Source organism: Ostrea edulis, chromosome 1 (genome assembly GCF_947568905.1).
Source record: "Ostrea edulis chromosome 1, xbOstEdul1.1, whole genome shotgun sequence".
Lineage (NCBI taxonomy): Eukaryota > Metazoa > Mollusca > Bivalvia > Ostreida > Ostreidae > Ostrea > Ostrea edulis.
Window position 1 is genome coordinate 42,542,873 of NC_079164.1, and position 16,383 is coordinate 42,559,255.

The window sequence follows — 16,383 nt, forward strand, 5'->3', positions numbered from 1 at the left end:
CGTACGTTTTGTTATTTGGGAGTAAGACACAATTTTGGAAGATATTTATGTATTCATACGCGATTTGTTTACATCTACAGAGCATTCATGATGAAATTGTTATCTTTACACTTTGTAAAGATATCAAAGGCAAAATGCATTATATGCACTTTTGTGTAAGGTATCGGAAACGACTTTTTAACAAACCATAGAAAGACAATATTACCATTTATGTTTTCTGTATTTTTTTTAAATAGATACTTTCAAGTATGTAAAATACAGATGTTATTGACCTGTAAGTTATTTAGACATAACAGCTTAAAATCACCTGACCTTGACTTGTCTCCATATTTGGTAAATAATGATTTCCATATTTCAACCATTGAGATCCATCATTGTTTGTCATTTGCAACCATGAAGACTTATTAAATCCAGTTATAGATACGGTTTTTAGCGCCGCCTGTCCGCGTATGAATCTACACATTCCACGGACTCCGCGAACTATTTACTGACATCGTTGAAATTGTTGGAAAATATGTTTTCTGATTTATTTTTAAGCCCCTTCAAAGAGGGACATACATGCATTGCTTTGCACCTGTCGGTCGGTTGATAGACCACATGTTGTCCGCTCAATATCACTTGATCGTTATGATATTTCATATATGGGTTGGAGGTTAAAGGATCAAGGGCCAATCCACTCTGGACATAGGAATATATACTGTCCGCTCAATATCTTGAGACCCTTTGCTTGACAGACATCAAACTTGGAACACTTTTACATCCTAAGGAGTGGATAACAAGTTGTGTTTTAGCTCACATTGTCAAAGGTCAAGGGTCAAATTGGACATAGGAATATACTGTCCGATCAATATCTTGGAAACCCATTGCTTGACAGATATCGAACTTGGTACACTGGTGCATCCTAGGTAATAGGTGACTCCTATTGATTTTGAAATCATATGATCAAAGGTCCCTCCACTCTGAACACGGGAAAGTGCATGTATTGTTCGTTCAATATCTTGAGAACCCTTTGCTTGACAGACATCAAACATGGTGCACTGGTACATCCGAAGGAGTTGATGACCCATATTGATTTTTATGTCAAGGTTTGATCCACTCTGGACATCTCGAATTGATTTGGCAATACTATCAATTAATGATGCATGTGTATAACCCTATTCAATTTTGCACCATTTGGGGCATACGTGTATATGTTTTACGAACATTATTTGTTATTTGTTTTTAATTTCAAAGCAAAAATAAAGCTTACCTATATCATAAGATGGTTTATTTTATGCGTTTAGATTTTGTCTTTTTTGACGTTTCCCTTTAAATACCATTATTAAGTAGAATCCACCCCCCCCCCCCCACTAGAAATATGATTATAATTTGTGTAAAAAAAGTATCTATATTGTATATATGTATGCTATTTAATTACTCACAGATCTGTCAATATTTTTATTTCCTGTAGTCATTATACAGTTGCATAAGATGCTTTCTAAATCATGCTGTAACATGTAATACGCTATGAGTGATATATACGTATGTGTACATATTTCACTCAAACGTTGCATCCAATTACTATAAAATTATTATTTGATGTGAATCTGTTATATATCTTTATCAATATATACGCATCCTGCGCGATGCAATAGGCAACTTATTGTGTTAGATAGAACTTAGTCGGGGCCCCATCCCCGGTAGTTGCCATTTTCTCTCTAGTTTAGGAAATAATTTGTTTGTTATAAATCAGGACTTGGAAATAAACATTATATATTTTTTTTTAAATTAAGCAGATTACACACATTGAATGTAAGTATACCGTCTATTCTAGTGACATGTGCATTTTGCTTAATTCATAATCATATACAATTAGTTTCACACGCCCATTTGACCTATAAGTCACTTTCATATTTCAATTTATATGTACATACATAAATGTGATAGGATGGAGATTTGAGTGTGGTATATTGGAAATGATAGGTGTTGTCATGGTCACATAGTTGTCATGGTATCATTGTTGTCAACATCTCACCCTGACCTCTGTTCCTAAGATGAATTAATTTTACTGCATCGGTTGACTAATCCTTCAGATGTATTTTTAAAAAAGTAGAGTATTGTTTGAATACGCAATTTCCGAGTTGCCCAATAGTTATTTTCCTTTGTTGGACTCTTACGTACGGTGAGACTCAAAATATGTATTCGTATTCACGCAGTGGGTACAAATGTTTATCGCCGAGTTCATATATTGCCTAAAGATTGATCATGCAACCACCCGAACTACTGGGAAACACAAACTGGGTAAGTTTATGAGTATTTGATACCGTAATAAAATAGCTCAAACAAAAATCGATATTCACCATCATTCTTTGATAAAAGTATCACTCGTGTTGAAGAGGGGAAAATGATAATTTCATATCTAGTTTAATGGCCTAATTCAAACAAATTATACTTGATATGTCAAGTTTATGTACACAAACGGTTGATATAAAAAAAATTTTACACGATCATATCTTTTATCGTTATCTATATAACCAGTCTATAATATATGTATATATCTTGTTCCCACCCATGCGTTCAATAGAATACTGAACGTACCCCCATCACAGGAGAGTTGATGTCTCGGAAATTGCGTATTGAATTATTACACTGTTAACTTTCTTTGTCGTCCATTTCTCATACAAAATTAACGGTTTGTATACCATTTCATATATTTGATCTTGAATCTGTGCATTTTGGAGATTGAGTCTATATTTCTTATTCTTATGTCGAAACTACATGCATATATAATGTTCATAATTTTATTTTTTCTTAAATGTGAATTATATGCATATCCATGAATCGCGTTTAGAATGTTGAATTTTTAAAATGCATTTCATTTTATTTATAGTAGATACACTCGTGACCTTAAAGCTTTGGTTTTGATAAAAGCTTACTGTCCGTGTGAAGTACATACTGTATTTGTCATAATGTGTATGGTGTGGTTCAATTCTAATTGCTCGTTCGCTCTTTTGTGGATATCTTCGCCACAATTCTAGATATACATGTATAACAAAATTATGCTACACCACTTCAATGAATGCACATATACATGTATATTCAGGGGCGGATCCAAGAATTGCGGTTACGCCCCCCCCCCCCCTTAAATCCGCCACCGATACTGGTCTGTAGACGTAAATACAGCTTTTGTACAAGTTTCTTTTTTCTAACTCTTTCTCCAAGTTACCAATCACTGTAAAGTGGAAGAAATAGGAACCTTTTATCAATCTAACAGTGCAATGCTTTATAAATAGTGTTCACGGTACTCAGCGTTGGATCTTAATCGGAGATCGTCGCTGGAATGAAAGATGCTTCAATGAACACATTGTTTTTATACAATCCGCGAATGAATATAGGGTTCAATTATAATCTTCCTGCAGTAATGCAGCATTCGACAACCCAGCAGCATGCAGCACCCAAAGCATCAACCCTGCCGCAATTTCATTTGCATTCATAATAACTTATCAATATCCAATTCATTCAATCACGACACGGAGCATACAACATGATATTGTTTTTGATCGGTCGACAGAAAAGATCTCAGATTGATTGACTGCCATTTATCGAATACTTAAACCGCAATCAACCAGTGGCTCGCTGAAATTTTACCTGCATGAATTATTAATGCCCTCCATAGCGTGCTGTGTTCGGAATGTGTTATACCCTATACGTGGGTTTTTGCTAGAAGAGCTTTAGCGACAACAAAACGATGGTAAGTGTATTGTCGTAAAATCGTATGAATTTCGGGATGCTGTGTAGATTTAACGTGCCGGTGAGCGTTTTAAAAACGTGTTCTACATTGGTTCATATGGCGCTGAGCGACACATTTATTCAGTGGCAAGAACTTTCTTCACACTATACAAAACAGAATATTTATTTTTGGTTAGAATGACGCAGATAAAACTACCAGCTGTAAGGATAAATCGCGACTAAAATTAATCAAATCGTTTATTATTTCAATTTATTAGTGCGAGTGACCATGAACTGTGTATGCTCTTGTGTCCTGACAATGTTCCGCGTCATTACACCGCCGGGCTGCAATCTGTTGACGACAGGGATTATTTTCTTGTCCATTTAAATTGTTCCTCTTTGTGAATTTTCAAATCAGTAATGAAATCCTCGAGTAAAGGCACGCCAGTCCACACATGAAGAACGATACCTTTAAACATTAAAGTCTCCCCAATGACAATATTTTACCAAAATTAAACATGTGAGTAAGTATTTATTTTTAAATCCTATATTTACAAATGTTTTCTGTAACCTGGAACTACGTGTTGAAATTGTAATAATTTTGTTATTTACCGTTTCATAGATCCCTCACTTGACTCGAGAGTGATGCAAGCAACAGTATACATAGTTAAAAGGTAGGTACAATTTAACTGAAGCTTATATTTTGGTTATTACATAATATACTAGACAAGACTGTGAATATATTCATTTAATTTCAAATTATTGGAGTAAGGTCTGATTTTATCTAATGATTAGATTATCCATGCTCTACAGCTATGTCAAGTTAATTAAGAAAGTTCAGTTTATCAACTTCAGCTTTCCTCTGGTGTTTACCATTATCGTACTATGATAGATATTCTGGTGTTTACGACTATCGTACTGTGATAGAAATTCTTCTGTTTACTATTATTATGTGATAGATATTCTTCTGTCTACTATTATTATGTGATAGATATTCTGGTGTTTACGACTATCGTACTGTGATAGAGATTCTTTTGTTAATTATTATTATGGGATAGAGATTCTGGTGTTTACGACTATCATACTGGGACAGAGATTCTTCTGTTTACTATTATTATTTGGTAGAGATTCTGGTGTTTACGACTATCGTACTATGATAGAGATTCTGGTGTTTACGACTATCGTACTATGATAGAGATTCTGGTGTTTACGACTATCGCACTGGGATAGAGATTCTTCTGTCTACTGTTATTATGGGATAGAGATTCTTATGTTTACTATTATCATTCTATGAAAGATATTCTGGTGTTTACGACTTTCGAAATGTGATAGATTTTCATGTTTACTATTATCGCACTGTGCTACAGATTCTGATGTTTACGACTATCGTACTGTGATAGAGATTCTAATGTTTACGACTATCGTACTGTGATAGATATTCTGATATTTACGACTATCGTACTGTTATAGAGATTCTGATGTTTACGACTATCGTACTGTGATAGAGATTCTGGTGTTTACGACTTTCGTATTGGGATAGAGATTCTGATGTTTACGACTATCGAACTGTGATAGAGATTGTGTTGTTTATTATTACTGTACTGTGGTAGAGATGATATAGCTGTTGATTATTCCTTTTGTGCTGTGATGGAGATTAATATGTTTACTGTTTTAGAGATTTGGTAGTGTTTAGAGATTTGGTAGCAAGGCGAACCTGTCTAGGAGCTTGATCAATCCGATGTATTCCCGTAAACGACCAGCACCTAACCTAATAAGTGTTTTATTTCATTGAGGAATGTCACTGTAGTTCTGTACTTGATATTAGAAATATTTAGAATTCATAAATTACAGCGAGATGAATTCAACAGTCTAAGGAAGGTATCCTTAATCCACGTTTATCCACAGTGATTAGGAAGAATTATTCGGGATTATCCCTGTCGTTAAGAACACTTCCTACATTGATTTTCAACCCGATCTGTAGTAAATCTAGACGAGTTCCTCTGTAGACAACGCTGAAATTTACTGTTACGTGACCAATCGTAGCGAATACTCCTTAAACAATATTCATTACAATGTGCTCTAAATTTTCTCAATGAGTTTAATCTACATTGAATATCGACCATTCCTAGTCTGTATCAAAGAATGATTATAAATAAACCTAACTGATCCGGAGACATGTTCTAATATTGTGTGAATCTTCCATTAATTCGTTACTTGATAAAACTGCGGTCTATAAATTCCAGACCGTGTTGTGAAGTACATCAGCTCATTACAGAGTCAGACAGACCAATCATTTTCTGTATTACAAGAACCTCCAGGGTATCAGTTGTATTTGTTTAAACGATTGGCGTTGCCTTTCGGTTGAGTTTTATGACAGATAATTAGGCAAGTCATGATTAAATATCAATTCCAAACCAGAAAAGAAAGATACACACCGCCAGTCCTCAGGAGCTATTTGCCGTTTATGGGTGACAGTTATGTATACTGCCGCGACCTCGGCTCGGAGGTTGTGCATTATGCACATTTGTTTCTCGTAGAAGATATGTCTGCACATTCAAGTCAATTTAAAACAATAAAAAAATATATTTTAATTTCCTCCTCAAAGTTTTTAAAACATTTTGCCGCATAATTAATCCAATCAGATATCTTTGTGAAAAATGAACAGGGTCTTTGCTAGTCGTGCCTCGCTTGCGTTAATTCAACTGAGCTAAAGGCACAAGTGCAATTTTCTGTTGTCATCTGCAGCGTCGTCGTAAACTTTTCACAATTTCATATTCTTCTGCAAAATCACTGCACCAATTTCAACCAACCGTTGCACAGATTATCGCGAGGCCACGGGAATTAAAGTTTATTGAAATGAAACACCATTTTCCCTTCAAAGGGGAGATAATCTAGAAAAAGCCAAAGTAGGGTGGAGTCATTAAAAAAAATCTTCTCAAGAACCACAGGTCCAGAAAAGAAGATAAAATTTAAGTGGAAGCTTCCTAATATAATGAAGATTTAAGTTTGTCCAAATCATGACCTCCAGGGGTAAGCGAGATCTACAATAGGGTATTGAAGTTTTACATAGGATATTTAGGGTAAATCTTTAAAATACTTCTTCTCATAAACCATAGAGTCACGATTAGTCATATTAAGATGCAAGCATCTCAGGTGGTACAGATTAAAGTTGTTTTTTCAAATCATGACCAGTAGGGCAGGGTGGGACCACAGCAGGGGAATATATACTATAAAGTGTTTTAGAATCTTCTCATGAACAGCCAGGCTATGATTTGTCATGTCAATAGGCAAGTAATCTCAGGAGATGCAGATTCCTATTTATTCGAATCATGGTACGGGGAAGGGGAGGGGGTGGGAGGCACAATTGGTGATAAATTTTTACATGGCAATACAAGTATACGGGAATTTTTTTTATATTTCTCAAGAAAAGCATGGTCATAATTAGTCATATTAATATGCAAACTTGAAGGAGCAGGGGGGGGGGGGGTAGGATTTAGGAGAGGGTCCCAATACATGTAAAATATTCAGAAAAGGTTGAGGTCAAGAGCAGCAAGATCAGGATTAGTCATTAGTCATTTTAATATACATTTCTAAAATTCTTTTAAAATATTCTCAAGAACCACTAGTCATGATGCATGCATTCCTATGTAGTGCAGATTGATATTTGGTCTACTCATGGCCCCGAAACTACCGTGGTACTAAAATAGAGATTCAAAGTTTTACATGAAAATATCTATAGGAAATTTAAAAGAATTCAAAAGTCATAGGGTCACACTAAATCATATGGATATGCAATCATTCTCAAGTTATATGGATTCAACCCAACCCCCAACCCCAATATGGACCCTGGGGTTAGGTTGGGGCTAGAATGGGGGATCAAATGTCACATTACCATATGAAAATAGATAAAGAAAATAAATTTAAAACTCTTCTCCAGAACAACACGTTAGTAATATTGATAATGATGCATCCCTGTCTCGTGTTGATTCAAATCTCGTTAAGTCATGACCCTGTTGGGCTAAGTTGGGTCATAATATGAGATGGAAATTTTTATGGGAATAAAGATGGTAAAGAAATCTTTAAAAATGAACAGCTAGCAGTGTCAATGTGACTCAGGTGAGCATTGTGGCCCAGGGGCCTCTTGTATGTTGGTACATTGTACGGAAACTGGAAACATGCTAAAAGCACTATTGACAAAAAATCAAGATATTGGTGTACATTGTAAATCTGATAATGTATAACAGAAAGGAAACGTTGTCTATTATTATCTGAATGAGGTATGATCCGTAAATAGTCAAGACATTTGATTGTTTGCTCAATTTAATACCCTAATCATAACACGTGCATGAACATTTCTTAAAATTGTACATACTTCTTCGGAGCAAATTGTGTACATGTTCTTGATATGCATTTTCGGAATGCTTCAAGCGTTTGTGCTTGTAATTTTCCCTCAATATTATGCATAGGCGGTCACTTATATGTCAGATATGTTCAAGAATCGTGAACACATTATCATAATTAGTTTATGAAGAGCCTCCATTACTTATGCTAATTACCTTGCCATATATCAGATACTTACAGTGCATCAAGTTATGACATTTTACCTTCACACCAATACCATAATGTGTTTTAGATAGACGATAGGCGAGCTCACACGACACCAAGGAAGGGACTTACGGCATCATTCTTATGTGAACAAATTCCTGTAAGTAGCAGACATATATCATTTTACATGTCGTGTAAAGCCCACCTCAGATGGCTTCAAAGCATTTGGGAGGGGAGAATCGTTGTAAAAGGTATTCAAAATAGCTCTGTTTTTGCAGATCATATAGGAGAATGTCATCATTTTTCAACTGGTTGTGCTTCCCAAATCGCCATACACGATCAAAAAAGAAATGGCTAAGGAACCCGGATGATGATCAAGCATTTGCTTCCGTTAAGAAACAAAAGAGGAAACTGAACAACAGAATTCCGCAACAAGCGGACTACATACGTAAACAGCCTTCGTTCAGTGATCGCGAGCGGAGCTTACCCTACACAAATGAACAAAAATCGGTAGACTCTTCCATCCCTAACAAACGAAGAAGAGTTCAGGATATATTTAATCTACAGAATTCGGAACATTCTGAGATCACACCTAGTCACAATTTTGAAAAAGGATACAGAAGAAATAACAGGACAATTACAGACTTTGGAAGTGAGTACACACCGAAGATGTATACGCATGCGTACACTCCTCACGGAAACAGGACTGAAAGCATGTATGGATATGTTCCTAAAGTAGTGCAAACATGTAGTGCATCGAACGCTTTAGAAGGGAATAGAGGGGATGATTTTTTCTCACATTTTCACAGAGAAAATTCTCTGCATCGGTTTGGGAAAATGAACCTAAAGAACCGCACAAACTTCAATCCTCTAGTGTCTACGTTTACAAATTCCCAAAGTCAGACCTCTAGCTCAGCTGCTGATAAAGTGTCTCTGATCGAGAGTGAGGAAGTCTCCCACGTGGAGGACACAGGCATGAAGGGAAATGGACTTTATTGTGACATGTCATCACGTGTTAATTCTATACTGGATGCTAGTTTTGACTCAATGTGGAATAGCAATGGAGAAGTTTTATATTAATAAAATTCACCCAATATTCTTCAAATATCTGTACCAATCTTAGGGGGTTTAGTTTTCAAATTGATTTATAATATTTCATATTACAACGAAAAGTTTGTGTCCCCTGATATGATTATCCTCAAAACATCTCTGAAAAGCTGTTGCAAAGATATAATTTATAAATGATCGTGACGTCAAATAATGGGTACACTGTGTGTAGTCAATCTGACGAAAATCGGATCTTTTAATCGCTGCACTTATGTAGCGATCCACGTGAGCGGATCAAAGGATCTGATTTTCATCAGATTGTGTATAATGAAGTCCGAGGTTGCAGTAGCCTAGTGATACATAGGTAGTGACTGCTCCTTCGCGAAACGCATTCTCATTTGAAGTGACTGTTGGATATTGCCTTTAAAGCCGAGTTTCTTTGTCACGGTAGGTGTTGATATGATAACAAACCCTGAATGATAACGTCATACCGACCATGCATGGAATAAAATTCGTGGCACTTCACCTACAGCTGATGACGAATCTGCACGAGTCAAAAATTCTCGATAACAATAAGCGAGAACAAAAGTAAGTTGTGAGCGGTTGGAAGTTGTCCTTTATGATAACTCATTTTACCAACACTAACTTGGCTTTAATTCCACATTTGGTAATCCAACTTATACTCCAAGTTCTCTTTCAAAACGACAAAAGACAAAATTCTTCAAAATCGCGCTTCAGTTTTAAACACATTTAATATACCAGTCAATGGAACGAATAAATATGAGTTACTGTACCTATATTCGATTCCAGTTATGAGTAGGACACAAAACTCCTTACAAATAGAGATCCATGTCTAGATCCAGTAAACGTTTTACCAAGCTCTCCATCTTTGCTCCTCACGACAATATTAACGTTAATGTGAAGGGGAAGCTTCAGACGTACTGTAACACAACATATGCAAGACGTGGTGTAAATCAAATTTGAAATCTAAGAAATTCTAAAGAACTTTTAGTAAATTTGTAATTGCTAAACTTTCCCCATATCAACAGCATCAAAACGTATGACTTTGTAACACTTTACAAGACCATTCCTTACGATGAATTAAAGACTATGCTTTTTGGCATCGTTGACGGCTGTTTGTTCAATAAAAATGAAAAAAGGAAATATTCATATCTTGTGATCAGTCATTCAAAAACTTACTGCGTTAAACATCACTACTATTCTACGTGCAAGTACTCTGAAGTTGATATTAAAAAGATTCTGGAGTTCCTCAATGATAATATGTACGTGATCTTTGATGATCAAGTCTTCTGCTGGAATTCCCATGGGCACGAATTGCGCTCCTTTATTAACCGTTTTATTTTCATATTAGTCATATGAAGCCGAATTTATTCGAAAGCTTGTACGTGAGACGAGGAAGCTCTTGTTGTGGCCTTCAAATCAACATTTAGATATATCGACGACGTTTTCTGTATTAACAATGTTCATTTCCATAATATTTGGATGCAATATATTCCAGTGAACTCGAGATAAAAGACACCCCAGAATCTTGCATAACGAACAGTGATCATTCTTATAAATCCCATAAAGAATACAAAATCAAGGGTCTGGCAAACATTCAACCCTGGTCACACCAGATGTAGGATCAGGTGCCTGGGAGGAGTAAGCATTCCTTGGTGACCGGTCACACCCACCGTGAGCCGTCCATCTTGATTTGGTAAACTAAGAAATCCGTAGTCAAAATTTCTTTGTAAAGAATGGCGTAACAATGGGTATGAAACAAGTAAGGCAGCATTCGACCTAACGACAGATGGTATTTGGAAATAAGATAATTATATTGACCATAAAATTTGAAAAATGCGGTCTTCAAACGAGACTGTTGGAATCCCTGCACCATCAACTTCCTTGTCCGTTGCTTACAATTGATCATCATTTCTATCATGGACCTATATGTGATTGAAGACCTCAGAAAAACCCACAGAAAATCATTCTGTATACACCGTATACATAATATATTTGAAGAAGCCAAAGCTAGTCTATACTTGGATTTTTCATCACCAGAATATAGACTGAACTCTATGATTATGGATGTTGCCAATCACATGCCCTTTAAACCACCGCGGGTCATTGATGATATTCCTTCCGAATCATGCCGCCAGCTCAAATTTACAAAGGAATAAATGCAGTCAACATACGCAACATTCTTCGTCATAAAAGAGTTCAGTCTTGTATTCTAACATATTTCAAGTTCGAGTCTACACCCTGTATTTGCTACAAATATACTTCTACTTTTGCATTCACACTTTTTAATTATAAACAAACTTTGCAGTGACTAGATATAGACCATCTTATACTTAATCCATGTACCATTCTTGGCACATTGATTTTGACTATGGATGACACCGTTTACCTGATCATGATATAGGGCTCACGGCGGGTGTGACCGGTCGACAGGGGTGCTCACTCCTCCTAGGCACCTGATCCCACCTCTGGCGTGTCCAGAGGTCCGTGTTTGCCCAACTCTTTATTTTGTATTGCTTATAGGAGTTATGAGATTGATCACTGTTCGTTATCTTGCCTTTTCATCTACGTGTTCTTGTTCTCCGTCTTCTTTCAACTAGTCCAGATGGACATTAATGGTGATGTTGAAATAGTTGATCCCGTGGGGATTCGAATTAGAATGGGTCCTCATTACCCCCTTTGTTTGTCGTAAGACGCAACTCAATGAGGCGGTCCTTCGGATTTTACCGTTAAAAACCGATACTCCGTGTCAATGCAGCTGCTGTGTGGCACGATAAAGGTCACTCCCTGCTCAAAGGCTGTAAGTGGCGAGCATAGGGCTAAATTTGCAGCACTTCACCGGCAATGATGACCTCTCCATATGAGTGAAATATTCTCGAGCGTCCCGCTATACAATAAACAGTATACAATAAATCAACGAATCATAATATAGTTGAAAATGAGGATCTTAAAATCACTTATTTTTAAAAGTCCTAAATACAGAGAACCTCGTTCTTTCAATTGGCGACAAAACTTTATCTCCATTATCAATTCTGTCCCGCATTAGACACATCAAAACAAAAATGCGTACCATCTATCCTTCTGTGTTTAGTAAACCAGAAGTGATAAAAGAATTAGATAGGTTACAAGAGGAATATGTTTTGGTTCCATCTGACAAAGCTTGTAACAACATTGTCTTTGTAAGGCTCATTATTACAACTGTATTTTAAACGAACTTGTCTTTAATTCCACTTTTGGTAATCTTACCTATGAATTACCGTACCTACATGTATACTAGATTCCCAAACTTCATAAAAACCCTTACAAAGATACATTGCTGGATCCAGTAAGTGTTCTACCAAGTCTCTATCTTTGCTCCTCACGAAAATATCAACAGCTGTGAAGGAGAAACTTCAAACGTCCTGTGCCACTACATATGCCAGAAGTAGTGTAAATCAAATTTGTACCATAATTTGGCGTGCTTTCTTTTGTTAAAAGTGTGGGTTATCTGTACATAACCCACACTTTTCTTCAAACCCCGCCCACATTCTCGAAAAAAACAAACAAACCCATAACTGTCCACTGTATTAAGTTCCTCCAGATCAAAATTGCACATATCAAACACGAATAACTGACTCAGACTAAGTTCTCTAAATACATTATAGATATTCGCACTGAATCTCACTTAAACCTTGATACAAGACAAAATCGTCAATGGTCTCGTCCCAAAGACTTTCTATTTCCATATTCTCTTCAAGTCGAGAAACACGTGTACGTAGAAATACGGGTATCATTTATAAAGAGTTTTATAAAAGACCCAGTCACGTGATAAGAACGCATTTGAGAGATAAATTTGTTTAGCGGACAGAGTGAATCAGACTTGTGTTTCTTTTATGGTTTCGCGTCTTACAATTCTTAATTATTTTTTTTCTCTTATGTTTCACCATTTTCTTTTAAAATCTATTGTATATACATGTAAATGTTTTTCCAGCCAATTTAGTCAAAATATGTATTAGAATGAAGCATATCAAATAGGATTTTCAAAAGAGTAACCACCATCATCAGTTGAATATACATGTATTGCTAAATTTTTAAACAGAAAAATGCACGAATATGGGTTCTTAGAATTTTAATTGTATTTTTAAATTTCAATTCTTTAAAGCCAATACCGGTACTAAAAGTCGGAGAATGCGTAAATGTTAAATAAAAATATTAAAACCAACAGTCCAAACATTTATATGCACTTTAAAAACGGCTTTTTAAAAACAATTAATGAACATCAATTTTTCGGTGATGGAAAGTCATTATGATAGAAATATATGGTGTACAAAGTTTAATATAAAGACATAACAATTGGCATCATATTGTAAGCAGGCGATCACGCTTCCGAAAGCTATAATAAAATATAATGAATAATAGTAAACTATGGTACAAGTCCCTTACTCCATATAATATTGTTGATTATGTTCAGATACCCGATGGGCGTGGTCATAATGACACTCGGGAGCTACGCTCCCTCGTGTCATTATGACCACACCCATCGGGTATCTGCACATAACCAACAATATCATATGGGGTAACTACTACGTGGATTCTTAACAATTCTAAAGAACCTTTAATAAAATTGAAATCGCAAAGCTTTTCTCAAGTCAACAGCATCAAAACATATGACTTTTCAACACTTTACACAACCATTCCTTACGATGAATTAAACACTAGACTTTTTGACATCATAGACAGCTGCTTCTTCAACAAAAATGGAAAACAGAAATATTCATATCTAGTGATTAGTCATCCAAAAACTTACTTTGTTAAACACCACTTTGATTCCACACACAAGTACTCTGAAGTTGAAATTAAAAATATGCTAGAGTTCCTCAATGACAACACCTTCGTAGTCTTTGGTGATCAGGTCTTCCAACAGTTTGTTGGAATTCCCATGGGCACGGATTGTGCTCCTTTGTTAGCTGACCTGTTCTTATGAAGCAGAATTTATACAAAAACTTTACGCGTGAAGAAAAAATCTCTTGCTGTGGCCTTCAGTGCGATATTTAAATATATCGACGACGTATTATCTATTAACAAAAATAATTTTCATTTATATGTCGATTTGATATATCCCTGCGGACTCGAAATAAAAGACACCCCAGAGTCGTCCACTTCTGCTTCATACTTAGATATTTTATTGAAAGTAGATATTAACGGCAAACAACAACTCGACTTTATGACAAACAGGATGATTTCAGCTTCTCCAACGTCATTTCCCCATATTTATGTAGCAATATTCCATTACTACCTGCACATGGTGTTTACATCTCTCAACTGATTCGATATGCAAAAGCTTGTTCTGCGTATGGTGTTTTTAAATCGATGCAGGCTACTGACAAACAAGTTGATGGTGCAGGGGTTTCAACAATCTCGTTTAAAGTCGCATTTCGCAAAATCTATGCTCGTTATAACAATCCAGTTTGCCAATACAGCCTATCATTGGGTTAACTGCTGTCTGACGTGTTTCATACCGATTGTTAGGCCGTTCTTGGAACACTGACTTTGACTACGGATAACTCCGACTACCTGATCAAGATATAGGGCTCACGACGGGTGTGACTGGTCGACAGGGGATGCTCGACAGGGGGGCACCTGATCCCACCTCTGGTATAATCAGGGGTCCATGTTTGTCCAACTCTCTATTTTGTACATCGTCGGAAACCCACTGTCGGTCGCTCTCCGTTTACAAGCGACCGGCCGTGGGTTTCCGACGATGTATTTTGTATTGCTTAAATGAGTTATGAGATTGATTACTGTTCGTTATCTTCACCTTACATTATACTCTTTTATTATCTATAGATACATAATGTATGAAAATATCAAAAGAAATACTTTTTTGAAAGGTGATACCACGAACTAATTTTCATCACACCATGCGTAAAGAACGATAACTCTGACTATGATGATTTATGTGTTGTGATTTTGCAAAAGTTAATCATGTTTGATAGTAATGCTTGTTATGAATGTCATTTATATTCCCACGTTAGAAACAAGGATGTGTGTTTGAGATAAGAAACAACCAACATCATCTGAATTGAAACTTGTTATAAATTGTGTAAATGACGCAATGAAAACATACAGTTGTATATACAAAATAGTGGAAATATAAATATAGGGGGTCAGGAGACTAGTAAACATTGGACATATCAATTTGACATCATATTATGCAAGGCTGACCCCCTGTTCCAAGAAGATACAAAATATTTATAATCGGAATCAAAGCATGTAAAATACCACAAAAATAGTTGCCTAGCCTCAAAAAGGTGGGTAATAATCAGTTATTAAAAGTGCAACCCCCCCCCCCAAAAAAAACCACCCCAAAACATTAAGTGAAAGCACATTATTCGTAGTATCTCTGCGTCCATAGCTCCAGTCCCATTATTGCATAGAAAGGCTTCTTTAAAATGCAAACAGTTCTATCTGAATTTTTTATATTAAAAAAAATTATAATTACCATATCTAGATACATACATGTAATTATAAATTTTCTAAACATTTTACTCATATAATACAGATGTATATAGATCTAATCATTAATTGTCTTATATGAACATAATCATCACCTTTATGTAACATAATGCTTGATTAAGACAGCACAATCAAATATCGGAAACCCGTGTATTTGATAAACTACTGGTGCCTGGATCATGTTTATTAGGATTGATTGATTATTTGTTTTACGTCCCACCGAGAATTTTTTACTTTTATTGAGACATCACCAGTTGTAGGTGAAGTACCTCAAATTTAGACCTATGCTTAAGCGTTTACGACCGGAGCAGTGAGAGTTCTTTAACGTGCCAACGCCTGTCGCGACACGGGACCTTCGTTTTTAAGGTCATACCCGAGAAACCAGTGATTCTCACTTCTAAATGCTGAGCGTTTGGCGAAGGAGCAATCACAACCATGATTACGTCATTTGACGCGGTCATGGCACAAGCGGGGCTGTTCGAGCCTCCTGATTACGAAGCGAACGATCTACCACGTGCATTAAGAACTCAGAACAATTGATAATTAAAGAAACCGATTCTAGGATTT

The 16,383-nt window shown here is 36.1% G+C and overlaps 1 protein-coding gene across 6 annotated transcripts; it reads left to right on the top strand.

Annotated features, from left to right (window-relative positions):
- Positions 1 to 2,145: 2,145 nt before the first annotated feature.
- Positions 2,146 to 9,352, top strand: LOC125655603 (uncharacterized). Of its 6 annotated transcripts, none has more exons than XM_048885959.2 (4): positions 2,146 to 2,280; positions 4,331 to 4,382; positions 8,342 to 8,413; positions 8,532 to 9,352. In XM_048885959.2, exon 4 carries the CDS (start codon positions 8,545 to 8,547, stop codon positions 9,331 to 9,333), a length of 789 nt encoding a protein of 262 aa, XP_048741916.2. In that variant the 5' UTR covers positions 2,146 to 2,280; positions 4,331 to 4,382; positions 8,342 to 8,413; positions 8,532 to 8,544; the 3' UTR covers positions 9,334 to 9,352. The 6 variants fall into 6 exon arrangements, with proteins under 6 accessions (XP_048741916.2, XP_048741925.2, XP_048741899.2 ...); XM_048885968.2 differs by lacking the exon at positions 2,146 to 2,280 and adding an exon at positions 2,516 to 2,671; XM_048885942.2 differs by lacking the exon at positions 2,146 to 2,280 and adding an exon at positions 3,583 to 3,730.
- Positions 9,353 to 16,383: the final 7,031 nt, after the last annotated feature.

Coding starts and splice junctions, on each gene's coding strand:
- LOC125655603 (XM_048885959.2), top strand. CDS start 8,545: ATGTCATCATTTTTCAACTGGTTGTGCTTCCCAAATCGCCATACACGA.